Consider the following 16,263-nt stretch of genomic DNA (forward strand, 5'->3'; position numbering starts at 1 on the left):
TCGAAACACAGATTCGCCATAATCCCACTGTGAAGAGGCCTGCTGAACGACAACAACAGGTCATAAGGGGGGGGGAAGCTTGGCATCAAATAAGGCTTTTAAAAAGAATACGGCTGAACAAAAAACATTTTTTTTTTGTCGCCACTCACTAACCGGCCCATTAAAAAGAGATCTCCAAATATAGGACTAATTGGCTAAAGACTAGAGAGCGAATTAGCGAATTGTCTAGAGAGAGAACTTTTGTTTGTTTTTTAATCCGCTCGCCGGTGCGTCTGCAACCACGGATGCATTCTGTTAGCGGGTGCAACCGATGTTTTTTTTCGTATTCGGGCACGGCACAGTGATGCAAATGGGGCTCACGAGTGGCCATAAATACGAAAAAGGCCCAAAATTCAAGTTCATTTAATCGAATAAATCGTAATATGGTCAGTCAGGCAAATGTTTGAGGTGTCTGAAAAAGTATGATATTTATGTTTTTGTCAAAACCAGCCTCGTGTAGGATTGTCAGAAGTCGAGACATTTTCGATGTCGTAAAATGACTGTCAGGTTCTTGAAATTCAAGTGCCGCTAGCGTGCGTTCATGTCATACAAACTGCAAACATTATACATGAAAATGATCCCCGAAACCTGCTGCTTCTAATGCCACGTCATAAAAAGCCATATCTATTCTGGTTTGGCGGTGAGCTAACTATTTGTAATCATGTTGCAACCGCAGTTTTTTACCAAAAATATTTGTTCAATTCACCTACAGCACTTCACACAGTGTTACACCACGGCGGTCCGTTCTGTACTGGTTTATTGAACCGCGGCCTCGGCTCAGGCCGTGCGCCGCGGGCCGAGTCAGGGGCGGCGCCAGGTACAGCGGCACATGAGCCACTGGCGCAGCCAGGGGTGGGGCAATCTACTACATCCCTCCACCTCAGGACAAAACATGACACTTTTGAACAGTCGCCACTAACACTTTACACATATGACAGTCTCTCAGGCGGACGGAGCCGCGCACGGTCTCGCAAAGCGTAACGTCCCCCGTCCCCCGGGCCGTCTCCCTCGGCCTCCGTCGCCGAGGGCGACGTCTCAGCGGCCCGTGAGGACGGCTCACGCCCACATGAGGGAGGATATCCAACACTGGGAATGCTGACATTGCGATGGGCAGCATTGCAAACATTTTGGCCAGACGTCCGCACACGGTCGAGGTGTCTATGGATCACACGCCCATCTCTGAGTCGCACTGACAGTTTCACACCCTCTCTCCCCACCAGGACACCGGGCAGCCACGTCCTCCCCCCGCCACCGCTGAGCTGGTCCACTGCAGACACAAACACAGCATCGCCCACGGCCACCTGACGACCAACCGTGTGCCGATCGCGATACAATTTCTGTTTCGCTTGAGTCTGCCGCACTGTCGCACCTAAATCAGGCACTAGAGCGTTCAGCGGTGTTCGCATACGCCGCCCCAAAAACAACTCCGCCGGTGTAGCGCGAGTCGTGGTATGGGGAGTAGCTCGGTAATGAAACAAAAATCTCGAAACTTTTGTGTGCACAGATCCTGACTGCTGCTTCTTGAAACTGAGTTTAAAAGTTCCCACACACTTTTCAGCTAAGCCATTCGATTTAGGCGACCTCGCAGGCGTCGTTAAATGTACCACGCCGTTCCGCTTACAGAACGCTTTGAATTCCTCCGACAGGAAACACTGTGCGTTGTCCGTCACTATCGTGTGTGGCATCCCCCAACAAGCAAATGACTGGCGTAGGTGCTCCAATGTTGCGGATGTGCTCGTGCTGCGCGACGGGTACACGTCAACCCACTTTGAGTGCGCATCCACAATGACTAAAAACATCCAGCCCGACATCGGTCCACAGTAATCCAAGTGTATGCGCTCCCACGGACGAGACGGCCACGCCCAGGGATGGACAGGCGTGTCCGGCACATTGGCACGATACATCTGACATGTGTCACACTGGTTCGTCATCGCGACAATATGTTCATCCAAATTGGGCCACCATACGTACATGCGCGCAAAAGCTTTTGTGCGTGACTCACCGTGATGCCCCTCATGTAACATGGCTAGTACCCGTTTCCTCCCCTGAGTCGGAACGATGACTCGGGAGCCCCACAAGATGCACCCATCCTGCACACTGAGCTCTGCCGCCCGACTTTTGAACGGCTGGAACTCGGGGCCCAGCGGCGCCGACTGCTGTGGCCACCCATCTCTAACAAAGTGTAAAACCGCCGAGAGCACTGGGTCTCGCTCTGTCCAACTGCGGATCTGAGCCACAGAAACCGGCGAATCATCCAGAAATTCCAGCAAATGAATGGTCTCCGCCGGCACGGGACTCACTGACGTCACGTCCCCCGGCACCGGCAAACGGCTCAGAGCGTCACAATGAACCTGTCTCGCGCCCGGTATATACTCCAGATGATAGTCATATGACCCTAACATAATCGCCCAACGGATCACTCTCGGCGAAGCCATAAGCGGGAGGGGTTTCATCTCGCCAATTAAACCCAGCAGGGGCTTATGATCCGTTTGGATAACGAACGTCTTGCCAGCTAAATAAAAGTGAAAATGTTTGACCCCTGCCACCACCGCTAAGCCCTCTCTGTCAGTTTGCGAGTAACGCCGCTCCGTCTCATTGAGCGTGCGCGAATAATACGCTACTGGGCGCTCGCCGGACGGCGTCTTTTGACTGAGGACACAACCGATCCCCACCGGACTGGCGTCACATGCCAGCGTGATCGGTAACTGAGGATCAAAGTGTGCCAGAACGGGAGGGTTCCGTAACAGGCGCTTGGCATCCTGAAATGCCTCCTTTTCCGCGTCCGCCCATTTCCAAACAGCATCCTTTCGCAAAAGAGCGTACAGTGGTGACAGCGTAGTGGCCAGACCACGCAGAAACTTCCCGTAGAAGTTAACCAGTCCCAGCCAGCAGCGCAGCTGGGACACATTTTCCGGCTCCGGGGCCGCTGTGATCGCCTCCACTTTGTCATCTGTCGGTTCGACACCCTCACCACTGATCTGATGACCCAGGTACACCACCCTGTGAGCTCCGAAAACGCACTTGTCCTTGTTAAGCCGCAGTCCGGCCTCACGGATACGCGTCAACACCGCTCGCAGTGCGACATTATGCTCCTGCAGCGTCTTACCCGAGACTACGACATCATCCAGAAAGACGCATGTCCCTGGGATGCCCGCTAAGAGCACCTCCATCGTTCTTTGGAAAAGTGCTGGTGCGGATGAATACCCAAACCCGAGTCTCGTGGGCTTCAGTAAGCCTTTTAGAGTGTTGACGGTAAGATATTCTCGCGATTTTTCGTCTAGAGGGAGCTGATTATAGGCCGATTTGAGATCAACCTTTGAGTACACCGTACTCCCCTGGAGCTTTGCTGAGAGCTCTTCAAAACGCGGTAAAGGATACTGCTCCACCGGAGCCGCTTTATTAATGGTCAGGCGGTAGTCCCCACAAATCCTCACTGACCCGTCAGATTTCGGCACTAGCACTAGCGGTGCCGCCCACTTACTCGATTTCACGGGCTCCCACAAGCCCCGATCGATCTCGGCCTGCAACTGGTGCTCCACCTGCTCCCGGTACGCCAGGGGCACCGGGCGAGCCTTGAAAAAGCGCGGCTGAACTCCGGCATCCACCTCAATGCTCACCGGATCGCCCGCGTAGCGTCCTAGTTGTGGGCTGAAAACATCATCAAACTCAGCCACGAGACCCTCAATCGACGCTTCGGTAGACAGCCGACAAATAGCTGGCCAGTCTAGTCGGAGCTTGGCCAGCCAGTCCCTTCCCAACAAAAACGGACCTGATCCCTCCAGGATAATCAGAGACAAATCAGCAGCCTGACCCTCATATCTGACCTGTACCTGCACCTGTCCCACGCTCGGCAATATCTCGCCACTGTACGTTTTCAGCACTTTGGTACATGGCTGAATCACCGGTCCCCCTTTAGGCCAAATCTTTCGGTACCCCTGCTCTGAACAAACCGATAGCGCTGCCCCAGTGTCTACCTCCATTCGTACCGGTTTCCCATCCACAAACACATCAACACACAATGGTGGTTTTCGCTCGGTCCCACCAATCTCACGAGATTTGAACAGAAAATACACATCATCGTCCGGCCCCTGCCTTACTTCCCCAGGCTCACCACCAGACACGTCACCTGAGACCGTACCTTCCAAGTAAGCAGGACCCGATTCCTCGGCAGCTGCGCGGCACTCCCCGGCAGCGGCCGCTCCCGACGACTGGCGCGTGTCCATCACCCCGGAGCCGTGGTTCTCAGTCCACGGTCCGGGCCCGCCGCCGTCTCGGAATGCCTCCAGACCATCGTCGTCGAGATGATACACCCGCGGAGACCAGCCGGCACGACAGGCGGCTCGCACGTGCCCCACAGCGTGGCACCGATAGCAGCGCAGCCGCCGCGCCGGACAGTCCTCCGTCTCCGCGTGCTGCTGTCGCAGACAGTACGGGCACTGCGGCTGGCGGAGCGCGACACCCCGACGCCGTCCGCTGTCGCCACCGCCTCGTACCCGTCCTGGTGAAGATCCAGTGAAGATTGCAGCCTCGCCACCCGTCCTGGGACTGGGCTGCTGCAGATTCCGCTGCTGGCCGCTGCTGATCCAGCCACCGCGACCGCGGCCGCGGCCGCCGCCTCGACCTCCAGCGCCGCCCCTCCTGGCACCGTGCCAGCTGACCGCGTGGATGACGTCATCCGCCGCGACCGCTCCGCTCAACAGCGAAGCGTCTGCGTCCGCCGCCTCGCTGAGTTGGGCGATGTCAATAGCCGACGCCAGAGAGAGATGTTGCTCCTTCAGCAGCTTGGCTTGAATATGTGCATTTTGAAGGCCGCACACAAATCTGTCCCTCAGCATTTCCTCCAGTGTTTCACTCAGAAAATGACAGGGCTTGGCCAACCGACGCAAACGAGCCACAAATGCCGAGACAGACTCTCCGTCTTCTCTCACGGCGCGATTAAAGCTGAACCGTGCCACGATTGCTGAGGATGCCGGCTCAAAATGTCCCAGCAGGAGTTTGATGATCTCCTTGTAGCTAAGTGAGCTCACCGTGGCCGGCGCGATCAGGTCCTCGAGTAGGCTAAACACGTCACTGCCCACCACACTCAAGAAGATTGCTCGTCGACGCACTTCTTCCTCTTCCTTTACACCATTAGCGATGAAAAATTGTTCCATGCGCCGTGAATAGGTCCCAAAACTTTCGGCCTGTGGGTCGAACTCCGCCATTCTCCCCACACCAGCCATCCTTGGCTAGTTCCACGCGAGCCGCGCGTCCTCGTCGCCAATGTTACACCACGGCGGTCCGTTCTGTACTGGTTTATTGAACCGCGGCCTCGGCTCAGGCCGTGCGCCGCGGGCCGAGTCAGGGGCGGCGCCAGGTACAGCGGCACATGAGCCACTGGCGCAGCCAGGGGTGGGGCAATCTACTACATGTGCCCGTTAGTGCACCATATCATAGCATTCCCTAATCATTTCTGAGTCGCATAGTGAAAGAATTAAGGCGCTAGCACAGGGCTGACCGGCGCTACAGAAGTTTTCGTCCGGCACGGTCGGGTGCCGAGGCGCAGCGGGCGGCCCGGGCGGCCGCACCGCCGCGCCGCCCGGACGCCGCGCGGCGGCATCCACCCGCCCACTGCGCGCCCACTGCGACACCCGACCGCCCGGACAAAAACCTCTGTAGCGCCGGCCAGCCCTGTGCTAGCGCCTTAATTCTTTCACGATGCGACTCAGAAATGATTAGGGAATGCTATGGTATGGTGGACTAACGGGCACACACTGTGTTAAGTGCTGTAGGTGAAACGAAAGCATTTTTTTCTTAGTAAAAAACTGCGATTGCAACATGATGACAAATAGTCAGATTACCGCCCAAGCGAATGAGATACGGCTTTTTGTAACCCGGCATTAGAAGCAGAAGGCTTTGGGGATCATTCCCATGCATATTTTTTTCAATTTGTACGAAATGAACGCAAACCAGCGGCGTTTGAATTTGCGAGTGTCTGACCGCCATTTTACGACCTAGAAAATGTCACGACTTCTGACGATTATACACGAGGCCGGTTTTGACTAAAACATGAAAACCATGTGATTTCAGATGCCCCAAACATTTGTCTATTCGGCCATATCGCAATTAACTCGATTTGGTAAACTTGACTTTTGGGTATTTATGGCCACTCGTGAACCCCATTTGCATCACTGTGCACGGGTTTCCGGATCTTACCAAAAACAAAAAACAAAAAATGTGACAGTCGTGCCGATGACGGCTGAAATTATTAACTTTGCAATGAAACAGATCTCTACAAATCCTCTGCGAGTAGGTTGGGTTCCGTTGACCACATGCCCATGGGTGTAACTTTGTATACTTTTGAGGTCCCATGTGGGACCCCAATGCGAACATTTGGGACCCCAATTGTCATTTTGGGACCCCAATAGTGGAGGCCCCCGAGACGCCCCAGCTACTTTACAAATGGAGGTCCGATGTTCATATAGAAGGTTCTCTGTCTAAATAGGAGGCCCCTTGGACAAATCGCAGGTCCTGTTGGACAAATGGGAGGCCCCCTGGACAAATAGGAGGCCCCCTGAACAAGTAGGAGGCCCCCTGGATAAATAGGAGGCCCTCTGGAGAAATAGGAGGCTCTCTGGACAAGCAGGAGGCCTTCTGGACAAATAGGAGGCCCAGGACAAAAGAGGCCCCTAGACAAATAAGAGGCCCCTAGACAAATAGGAGGCCCTCTGTACCAAAAAGAAGCCCCCTGAACAAATAGGAGGCCCCATGGACAAGTAGGAGGCCCTCTGTACAAATAGGAGGCCCCCTGGAAAAATAGGAGGCCCTAGACCTAGACAAACAGGGGGCCCCTTTCACAAAAAGAGGCCCCCTGGACAATTAGGAGCCCCAGGACAAATAGGAGGCCCCTTTCACAAAGGAGACCTCTTGGACAATTAGGAGGCCCCCTGGACAAATAAGAGGCCCCCTGGATGAATAGAAGGCCCCTGGATAAACAGGAGGCACCCTGGATAAAGAGGAGGCCCCTAAAAATAGGAGCCCTCTGGATAAATAGGTGGCCGCTTGGAAAATAGGAGACTACTTTAACCAATAGGAGGCCCCCTGGACAAATAGGAGGTCCCCTGAACACGTAGGAGGCCCCCTGGACAAATAGGAGGCCTCTTGGGCAAATAGAAGGCCCCCTAGAAAAATAGCAGGCCCCTTGGACAACTAGGAGGCCCCCTGAACAAATAGGAGGCCCCTTGTACAAATAGGGGGCCTCTTGAACAAATAGGAGGCCCCATGGACAAGTAGGAGCTAGAGGCCCTCTGTACGAATAGGAGGCCCCCTGGACAAATAGAAGGCTCTCTTAACAAAAAGGAGGCCCTTCAAAAAAGGAGGCCCCTGGACAAGTAGGAGACCCCTGGACAAATAGGAGGCCCCTGCACAAACATGAGACCCCTGGTAGAATAGAAGACCCCTGGATAAATAGGAGGCCCCTGGTCAAATAGGAGGCCCCTGAACATGTAGGAGGCCCCCTGGATAAAGAGGTGCCCCCCTGGAAAATAGAAGCCCCCTGGATAAATATAGGGGACCATCTGGACAAACAGGAGGCCTCCTGGACAAATAGGAGGCCCCCTAGACTTTTAGAAGGCCGCTTGGACAAATAGGAGGCGCCATTAATTAATAGAAGGCCCCCTAGACAAATAGGAGACCCTCTGTAACAGCAGGAGGCTCTCTGCACGTACAAATAGGAGGCCGGCGCTCGACCTGTAGAAGCTTAGCTGTATGTACAAAAAGGAGGCTCTCTGTGCAAGTAGTCGAAGTAGGAGGCTCTATGTAATGTACCTACAAGTAAGAGGCCCCCTGGGCAGCTTAGAGGCTACACAAATCGGAGGTCACCTATAAAAAAGCGGGACTCTGTTGGAATGCCTAGGTATTTGAATAAATTGTTTTCCTGATATTCAAATTATTTAATCCTCGCCCGCACATGAGAGGGGAATTGCTTGCCACACCCCCCCCCCCGGTACTTTTTTCTGCTTTGAACTCAACATTTTGATTGCTAGAAGCCGGGTGTTTCGTATATCTCTTGCTCTATCCTTTCTTAGCGTCCACTGAAAATTTCAAGTTTCTGTGGTTTTTGGTTTCGGAGATATGACCTGATTCTTCAGGTGATGTCATTACCCAAATGACAAATACCCTGACTTGATGAGGTTAAATTTGGTATCATTGGATTCGTCTCTTCCCAAAGAATCTGTTGCTCTTGACCGCGAAGCTTAAAATCTTGTTTGAATAAATTGTGGTGATGTCGATAAAATACCTAAAGCAGCGGGCCAACCCATCATATACCGATGACGCTGCCGTATTGGTGCCAAGCCAGTTAGAACAGCTCTTTGTCACATTATCCGACTAATTTGCTGACTGTTGTCATTTCACGTCAAGTAAGGTCAAGGTCAATGATATGGGTTTGTATGTCTGACGTCTGTGTATGTAGTATGTACTGATGTGTGCACATATTGGTTTGTGTGTCCCTATTACATGAGATCATGAACTGTGAAGCTTTTACTAAACATGCAGTCAAGGAAACTTCACGAAAATAATTTAGATGACCTAGTTTGACCTTGACCCTGACCCTGACATCTGTACATCGCAGAACAACATGTTCAATGATTGGTGGGAGGTAAGACTGGCAAAAAAAAGCGGAAATCAAGGTGTCAAAAGCTCATCAGGCCCATAGCCAACGCAAGATATTGGGTATTCGTCATTTAGGTCATGACATGACCTGAAGAACAAGGTCATATCTCCAAACCCAAAAGCCACAGAAACTGGAAATTTTCAAAGCGGACGCTGAGAAAAGATAGAAAAGCAGCTATCAAAAAATCAGGTTTCTAGCTTTAAAAATGTTCAGTGTAGAGCAGAAAAACTAACTTGGGGTGGCAACCCTCCCCCAGGTGCGGGCGAGGGTTAAGCCTCACAATTTCTGGGGTCGGCTAGATTCGTTGCGCAATGCTGTACCATTAAATTCTTCTTTTTTTTCTATAGTAAATATAAAGGCATTTTGTTTTATTGTTGAAAGTGAAAAGCCAGAAATTTTCGTCGATTTCGGACGCCGCGGGGTATATTTACATACAATGTCACCCTGCTGGCTTGGATCCACCAGAAGGGTCAGGTGACCTACCATTTCTTTATTAATATTCAAAAAAATTAAATCATTGCATCCGGGCTGTGACGAAAAATAAGTGGCCTAAATCTGATGATAAAACTGGATTTGGGGGTACCCTAGGTTTGGCTTCTGAGCCTCTGGTCCCCCAGTGAAAATTTCTTAGAGGAGGCCCTGGCGTGGCTCGTAAATTACCGCTTCCGCAATTGGAGGCCCCTAATTGCTTGGAGGCCCCCACTAAATGGAGGCCCCCTCGGACGTTTGGGACCCCAATGGTGATGTCAAAGTTTCACCCATGCACATGCCTGCTGCCATCACAAGTTACCAGATGGCGTCTGCCACCTCCCCCTATCCCTCCGCAGTCCGCAACCACTCCCCTCGGCCCGCCGCGCCGGCTCACGGCTGCCTCCGCGTGTCAGGCTCCGGTCAGTGCTACCAGCGGCTCTCAAACCTTTCCGCTCGACCGCGGCTGGAACAGGTGGCGCCTTCCCTCAGAGTCGCGATACTTTCAAGAGAGACTTACCGGTGCACCGAGAAAGGCGCCGATAAAAAATCGAGTTTAACTTGGACGGTCGGCGCAAACAATATTGCAGACGCAGGGCAGTGCAATTATAGTCCCGTCGTTTACTGAATGAATGGAGGAATTTTTCCAAATTGGAAGACCACAATAACGCCTCCAAGCAATAAACTCAGCAGCAACCGGCCCGATCACACTGAGCACCGACACTGGAACCACAAACATCCGGCACATCAAAACGCCCACCTGCCACACGATGTGATCACGCCCTGTACCCGCCCGCCACCCCACCATCCACGTCAGTCCCCGGCCGTTCTCAGCGTGTTGCCAGTACTCACCACTTCAGCAAGTGCCGAGATGACCTTTCCGAGGGTGGTCAGCGACTTGTTGATGTTGGCTCCCTCCTTCAGCCGGGTGCCCTTGGCTCCGGTGGAGTCGGCTCTCTCCGACCCCGCCAGGTCGACCAGCGAGATCTTGCTGACCTGGGACGCCGCAGAATGGTCAGCGGGGTCAGAAGGGAGAGGCTGGTATGTGCGTGAAGAAGAAGGGACCGTCAGGGGCGACAGAGAAGGTCGGCGAGTACCCTGCACATCGCATACCGCACAGCCCTGCAGCTCTCAGGAAGCTGTTCGGCTTTACGACCCCATTGGCCACTAAACGACGCATTTGGGTTTCAGTGAATGGCCGAAATGGCCGGAGGGGGCGGATACTGACGTTTGTCTTACAGATGACCCAAAGAGGAAACAGGATCGGGGGCCGAGGGAGCATATCCCACTACTATGACACATTTTGCACAGTATAGACTGAATGGAAAACGGAGCGGTGGTAGAGCTGGGGCAGTGACATGATCGTCCTCAGCGCTGAGCCGAGACGACGTCCCTGCTCAGCTTGAAGGCAGTTCGTCCGAGTGGTTACCTTTTCCGAGGTGAGGTCGGTGGCCGCGTCGTACTTCCGCTGCGTGAAGATGATGGTGAAGACGGCGTGGGACCGGCTGGACGTCTCGTTCATGTTGGTGGCCGCCACCGTCCTGTGGGGCGGCGGTGGAAACACGAGACGTTACATGGCACTAAGTCGAGTCACAACGCACAATAAAGTCAGTCAGCGAACTAGAACATCTCTCCACAAATGCAACAAAACATCAGAAAACCTATACTGCTGTTCGTTACCATCACAATATTCAAGGCTGACAGCTACGGTTCGCAAATGGTCTTCCAAACGCACATCCTAGAGCTTCAAGCTTAGGCTGACTGACCGAATACCGCCGCACCTTAGTGCCATCAAAGTCCGCGCTCCCACGCTCGCCCCCTTCCCTCCGCGTTCAGGTGCTTGGTCTGTCCCTTACTCTTACTCCTCCCGCTCCTCACCTGGCCTTGTTGCCCTCGTCCATTAGGTCTCGGATGTCCTCGTAGGCGGTCACCGCCAGCTTGGAGAGGTCCTCCACATACGGACCGAGCAGCGGGTGTTCGCGCACCCGCAGGTGGTTCTTGTTCTTGGGGTTGAGCAGGTCCCTGACGCGCTCGCAGTATATCTCCATGTAGCTCACCTGTGGGTACAGGCCGAGGAGCGGTCCGTCACTCACTGAGAGAGCAATGGCTCCGCAGCGCGGATATGGATCCCATAAATCTGCTAGGAGATGTATGGGAGCTATAGATGCATGACTGAGTGGAAACACACGGCATTGGCTCCAGCCGTGTCGGAGAGAAGCTGGCATCGAGCCACTCCATTCAATGAGCTTTAAAATCGAAAAAAAAACGGCGGCGTAGTGCGTCACCATTTTTCCAGCAATTATTACATTGTCAATTATGCATACGATGTAAAAGTTTGGCAGGAGTTGTGATGTCGTAGTTAAGTAGCTTTATGACTGGAGGAATCTCCGAAGAGGAAGCTGCATGCGCTGTTCCCGGTAAGACGCCACAAAAGTACTCCATTCTCATGGGTTTATACAGCAGCACCACGAATATCCAGCGTGCGTCTCAAAGGACGGGCACCCCACTCTCCCCCCCCCGGAAAGTGACCCCGACTGACCTCCACAGAGTACTGCGCCTCTGGCTCGGCGTCGTTCGAGATGCGCTGGAACAGGTTACGGCAGATCCGCGGGATGATACCCTCCTGGTCACCGTCCGGCTTGCCCATCATCGTGTACGACTTGCCCGCGCCCGTCTGGCCGTACGCGAAGATGCAGACGTTGTAGCCTGAGGGACAGTGCGGAGAAATCCGTCAGACGGGCAGGTGTGGAGCCAAAGATGCTCCGATAAATCACGCATTTCAGCACAATAGGACGCTCCAGTGACGACTAAGGGCCGACATAATTCAGGCTGAGCAAAATTAAATGCTCCGTTTCGACTGCACGACATTTGATGAGGGACCACTGCTACCGCAGAACTACAAAATCCGTGGACGGTCGTTACGTCACGTACCTTCGAAGGCGTGGTCGAGCATCTCGACACCGATATCCTGATAGACGCGCTCCTGTGATGCGAACTGCGGGGCGGCCGGCTGCGGCAGTTGCAGAGGGAATGTTCTGTCACAGGGAGGCAGGAGGGTTCGACACAGGGGCGGCACACAGGTCACACACAGGGGGTGCGCCAGGCGTCGCCTGCAGACGGCAGGCATCGGGTGCCGGTGGGACAGAAAAGCGGCAGCCATTGAAACATATAAGGAGTATAAGGAACAGGAAGCGCAGCAGCCTTCAAGTCGTCATCCTGTCATGAGTCGTCTGTTGTTTACCATCGAGACTAAATGTGTACGTCAGGAGAACGTCTCATCGACAGTGTTCCCTAGGCCTGATACGCTGCTCAAATTTGTTCACTCAATGCTCATTCACTACATTCCGCTCAGTCTCACGAGTGGCCATATCAGTGATGAAATGAAATGAAATAACATGTCCTACTGCGTAATACGGGCTATCTCTGCCTCGAGTGCAGTGCAGTGCAGGTCCACCCGGCTCTATACGCACAAAGGCGGATCAAACTGGGCCGCGCCCGCTCGTTGAGAGCTCCAGGGTTGACCTCTGCCCGGGGCGGCACGATAGCTCTCTGACTGGGGGCGCGTCCCGTGCCGCTGAGCGCGGCAGTGTGCCGCAGTGACCGACGGCAGTGCGGTCGGGACAGTGACCGGCCGACCTCAGTGACGCCGCACCGGGGGGACTCACAGCTCCAGCGGCGGCCGTCTGGGAGCCAGTCGCGGCGGTCCGCCGGCCCTGCGCAGAGCCGCCAGAGGCAGAGACATCGCCGGCAACATGGAGGAGCTGCTGCCTGATTCGGTAGGTTCTCACCGCGGGGTTCCGTGCCCCAACACACTATCTCAGAACACATTCAGGCCCGAGCCCGGACACATTCAGATCCGTTTACGTTGGCCTGTTATCAGCTGTGGCCGAGTTCACGCAATGAATGATCGCAGTACAGGTACTGCGATAGTACCTAACTAACTATGGAATACTTATAAATGAAATTACCCAACTTTGTGTTGACCAAGGCGATGACGGTAGCGCTCAGGCGAACATTGGACGTGCCTGATAAGCAGTAGGTATATCGACATGGTCTTTTCTATTTCTCGAATATGGTTAGAAGAGAAATTACTTCTCACTGGTTTGAAAGATCATTTCAACGATTTCAATAATACATATAAATATCAAGCTCGACCCATGGGAGGAACGAAAAATTGCCGCGTAATTTCAGCCACTGTGAGCAGTGAATCGTAACGAGTCCCAACACAGAATATGAACATACATATAAGTGAGCAAGTTCTGACGTTATTTCACCGGACGCACAAAAATGATTTTCATTATGAGCCTACCTCGATGGCGATCAATTGAGCCAAATTGAGCTCGTACATCAGTCATATCGAATACGAGCCAATAATTTGACCAATCACTATCAGGCACATTTGATACCAGCATCAGCCTCCATTACCGTTCTGCAAATACGCCATTAGTTTGTGTTAGGAAGCCAGCGGCAATCGTCATGCGAGGGTGTAGCTGACATACAGTAAGCGGACCTGCAGTGCGAGAAAAGAGCTGAATTCGGCCAAACTAAATATTACCGCTCTAATGAAAATCCAAAACAAAACTCTATAAAGCGCACCTGACATTACCACTAGGAATGATATTTCTGATTGATCGGATGCCATCTGACTGATCCGTACGATTTCTCTAATAGCCCTTAGCTCTCCCCATACCAGTCCACTCGATATAAGAAAGAACCTCCTCGCCTGTAGGCGCCTATACTAGCTCCAGCCGCCGCAAGCAAACCTCATTGCATTTTCCCGCAAATACTCCGCTACAAAAACAAGCTTTAAAACAAAAACAAACCAGCAAAAGCAAACAAGCCCTTGCTTTCGTCCTTCTCATACACTTTGCGGCACATTGTGATCAGCAGAAAAACGGTGCATCAAAGAGAAATAATGAAAGTGATGGGTGGTATCTCCCAGTGACTGAAAATCAAAGGATTGACAAATAGTGTCTCACATCCACTGAATTGATATAAACTTAGCCTTTGAGTTATTATCGGTTTTGTCGAATAAAGAATACCTACCACGCAGTCTGCTGAGGGCTGTACATTTGTTTGGAACGTGGTTTAGTCGTATAAATAGGGTCGAGTTCATCCATTAAGGTGATGACCTGCTATTAGTTCCAATTGTCCTTTGGTGAACACAAAAGTGCAGCTCGTTGCTAATGCCGAGAAGATGGTACCTTTATATTATAAAGGTTTGGTATGGTACCGAGAAGATGGTACCTTTATGTATATTATAAAGGTTTGGTATGGTACCGAGAAGATGGTACCTTTATATATAAAGGTTTGGTATGGTACCGAGAAGATGGTACCTTTATATTACAAAGGTTTGGTATGGTACCGAGAAGATGGTACCTTTATATTATAAAGGTACCATCTTCTCGGCATTAGCAACGAGCTGCACTTTTGTGTTCATCAAAGGACAATTGGAACTAATAGCAGGTCATCACCTTAATGGATGAACTCGACCCTATTTATACGACTAAACCACGTTCCAAACAAATGTACAGCCCTCAGCAGACTGCGTGGTAGGTATTCTTTATTCGACAAAACCGATAATAACTCAAAGGCTATGCTATCAGTCGGTCGGAACTCACTGCAAATAGATGCGCCATGCTTCACTCCTTCGATTAGGTCTATCACTAAACAAGGTAAACGCCTTGTGTGGCAACAAATGCAAAAGTTTGTTTTGGGGGCAAATATAAACTTTTGGGTTTTGTTGCCGAACTAGATGGAAAATGAATACGGTGATGATGCCATTTTACGGTGTGGAGTCTCGCGCGTCTTGCTGTCACGATTTCCGAATGACCGATAGCATAGTATTCTCGTTATTGTCGTTTTTGTCGAAAACAGAATACCTACCACGCAGTTTGCAGAGGGCTGTACCCATACATGTGTATCGGGTCAAAATACCTCAGCTACGACTTACAAGTACATGCTCGATAAGAATGAAAGTCGGTAGTCGCCTCACTTCAGAACACAACCCTGCGTGTAAATACATCAGTAGCCGTAGTCTGGAAGGAAAATATGATATGGATATCCGCGTTAGATCAGTCATTCTGGTAGGTCAGTCGGCTCCTAAAGGTCACGTTCTGTCAACTGTGTTGTCACTCGTACTATCATCTGTCGCTGTCACTAGCCCGCCGACGCGCTGAAACTGTACCAAGGCGTCGAGGCGGGTCAAAAGGGCCGGTAGTCTGGGGCTAGGCACCTGAGACACGTCGATTCCATTCCCAGGCGAGTGAGGATACTGAACTCCATTCTTGAGTACGCTAGTGTGGTATGGGGAGGAGCCGCAGAGGTGCACATGACTCGAATAGAGCGCGTACAGCACAAGTTTTAATATGGTTATCTGGCAGGTGTGGTGTCCAGGGCGTGTCTTTCGAGTACGATGCCCTGCTCAAATACCATCACATGTCACCCCTCAAGGTGCGGCGTCAGCAGCATGATATTATGTTCATCTGCAATGTTCACCGTAATGCTGTGGATTCATCGTATCTGCTGGAGTGTTTCCCGCTGGCCGTGCCGCATCGCCCCCTGCGAAAAAGGATTCTCTTCCATGTACCGTACGCACGGGTGAACACAGTGATGAACAGTCCTTTCTGTCGCATGGCAAAGCTCTGCAATGGCTTCTTGGACTGCAACCGTGAGATAGACGTGTGGACGAGCAGCACTGCGTCTTTCAAGTCTCATGTAGTTGCCCACGTTCGTAAGTAGGTACTGCTATGTTTTGATTTGTTTTTTATAAGTGTATTTATCTGTGTGTCGGCATATGTAAGTGTATTTTTAACCTTCGACTTCATCTGTAATTGGGCCTCCTATGCCCGTTGATGATGCTCTCAATAAACTAAACTAAACTAAACTGAGGCCAGTTTCACCAACAAAAAACAGACGGCTGCGATTATTTTTTGACAAAACGATAGTCTATAAATCCTTTTTACAGGTGGAAAAAGTAATTGCTGACCAAATAATATAGCACTTGAAAGCTAAGTTATTACTTTTTTCAAGTCAGCGATTAGTATTTTCAGCAGTAAATGACATTTTGAGACTATCGTTTTGTCAAAAAATAATCGCAGCCG

General features: G+C 51.8%; 1 protein-coding gene across 11 annotated transcripts in view; it reads right to left on the minus strand.

Moving 5' to 3' along the window:
• Positions 1-16,263, minus strand: part of LOC122374603 (kinesin-like protein unc-104) — a 69,797-nt gene that overhangs the window by 31,157 nt on the left and 22,377 nt on the right. For all 11 annotated transcript variants that reach the window (XM_043353515.1, XM_043353477.1, XM_043353448.1 and 8 more), the window contains exons 4-8: positions 12,092-12,170; positions 11,700-11,866; positions 11,039-11,217; positions 10,590-10,701; positions 10,013-10,156 (exon numbers count right to left, since the gene is read on the minus strand). In XM_043353515.1, coding sequence (XP_043209450.1) covers positions 10,013-10,156; positions 10,590-10,701; positions 11,039-11,217; positions 11,700-11,866; positions 12,092-12,170 — 681 coding nt within the window. The remainder of the gene's footprint in view (positions 1-10,012; positions 10,157-10,589; positions 10,702-11,038; positions 11,218-11,699; positions 11,867-12,091; positions 12,171-16,263) is intronic.

The sequence above is a fragment of the Amphibalanus amphitrite genome, unplaced genomic scaffold (assembly GCF_019059575.1).
Source record: "Amphibalanus amphitrite isolate SeventyFive unplaced genomic scaffold, NRLGWU_Aamphi_draft 000040F_arrow, whole genome shotgun sequence".
In the NCBI taxonomy this organism is placed as follows: Eukaryota; Metazoa; Arthropoda; class Thecostraca; order Balanomorpha; family Balanidae; genus Amphibalanus; species Amphibalanus amphitrite.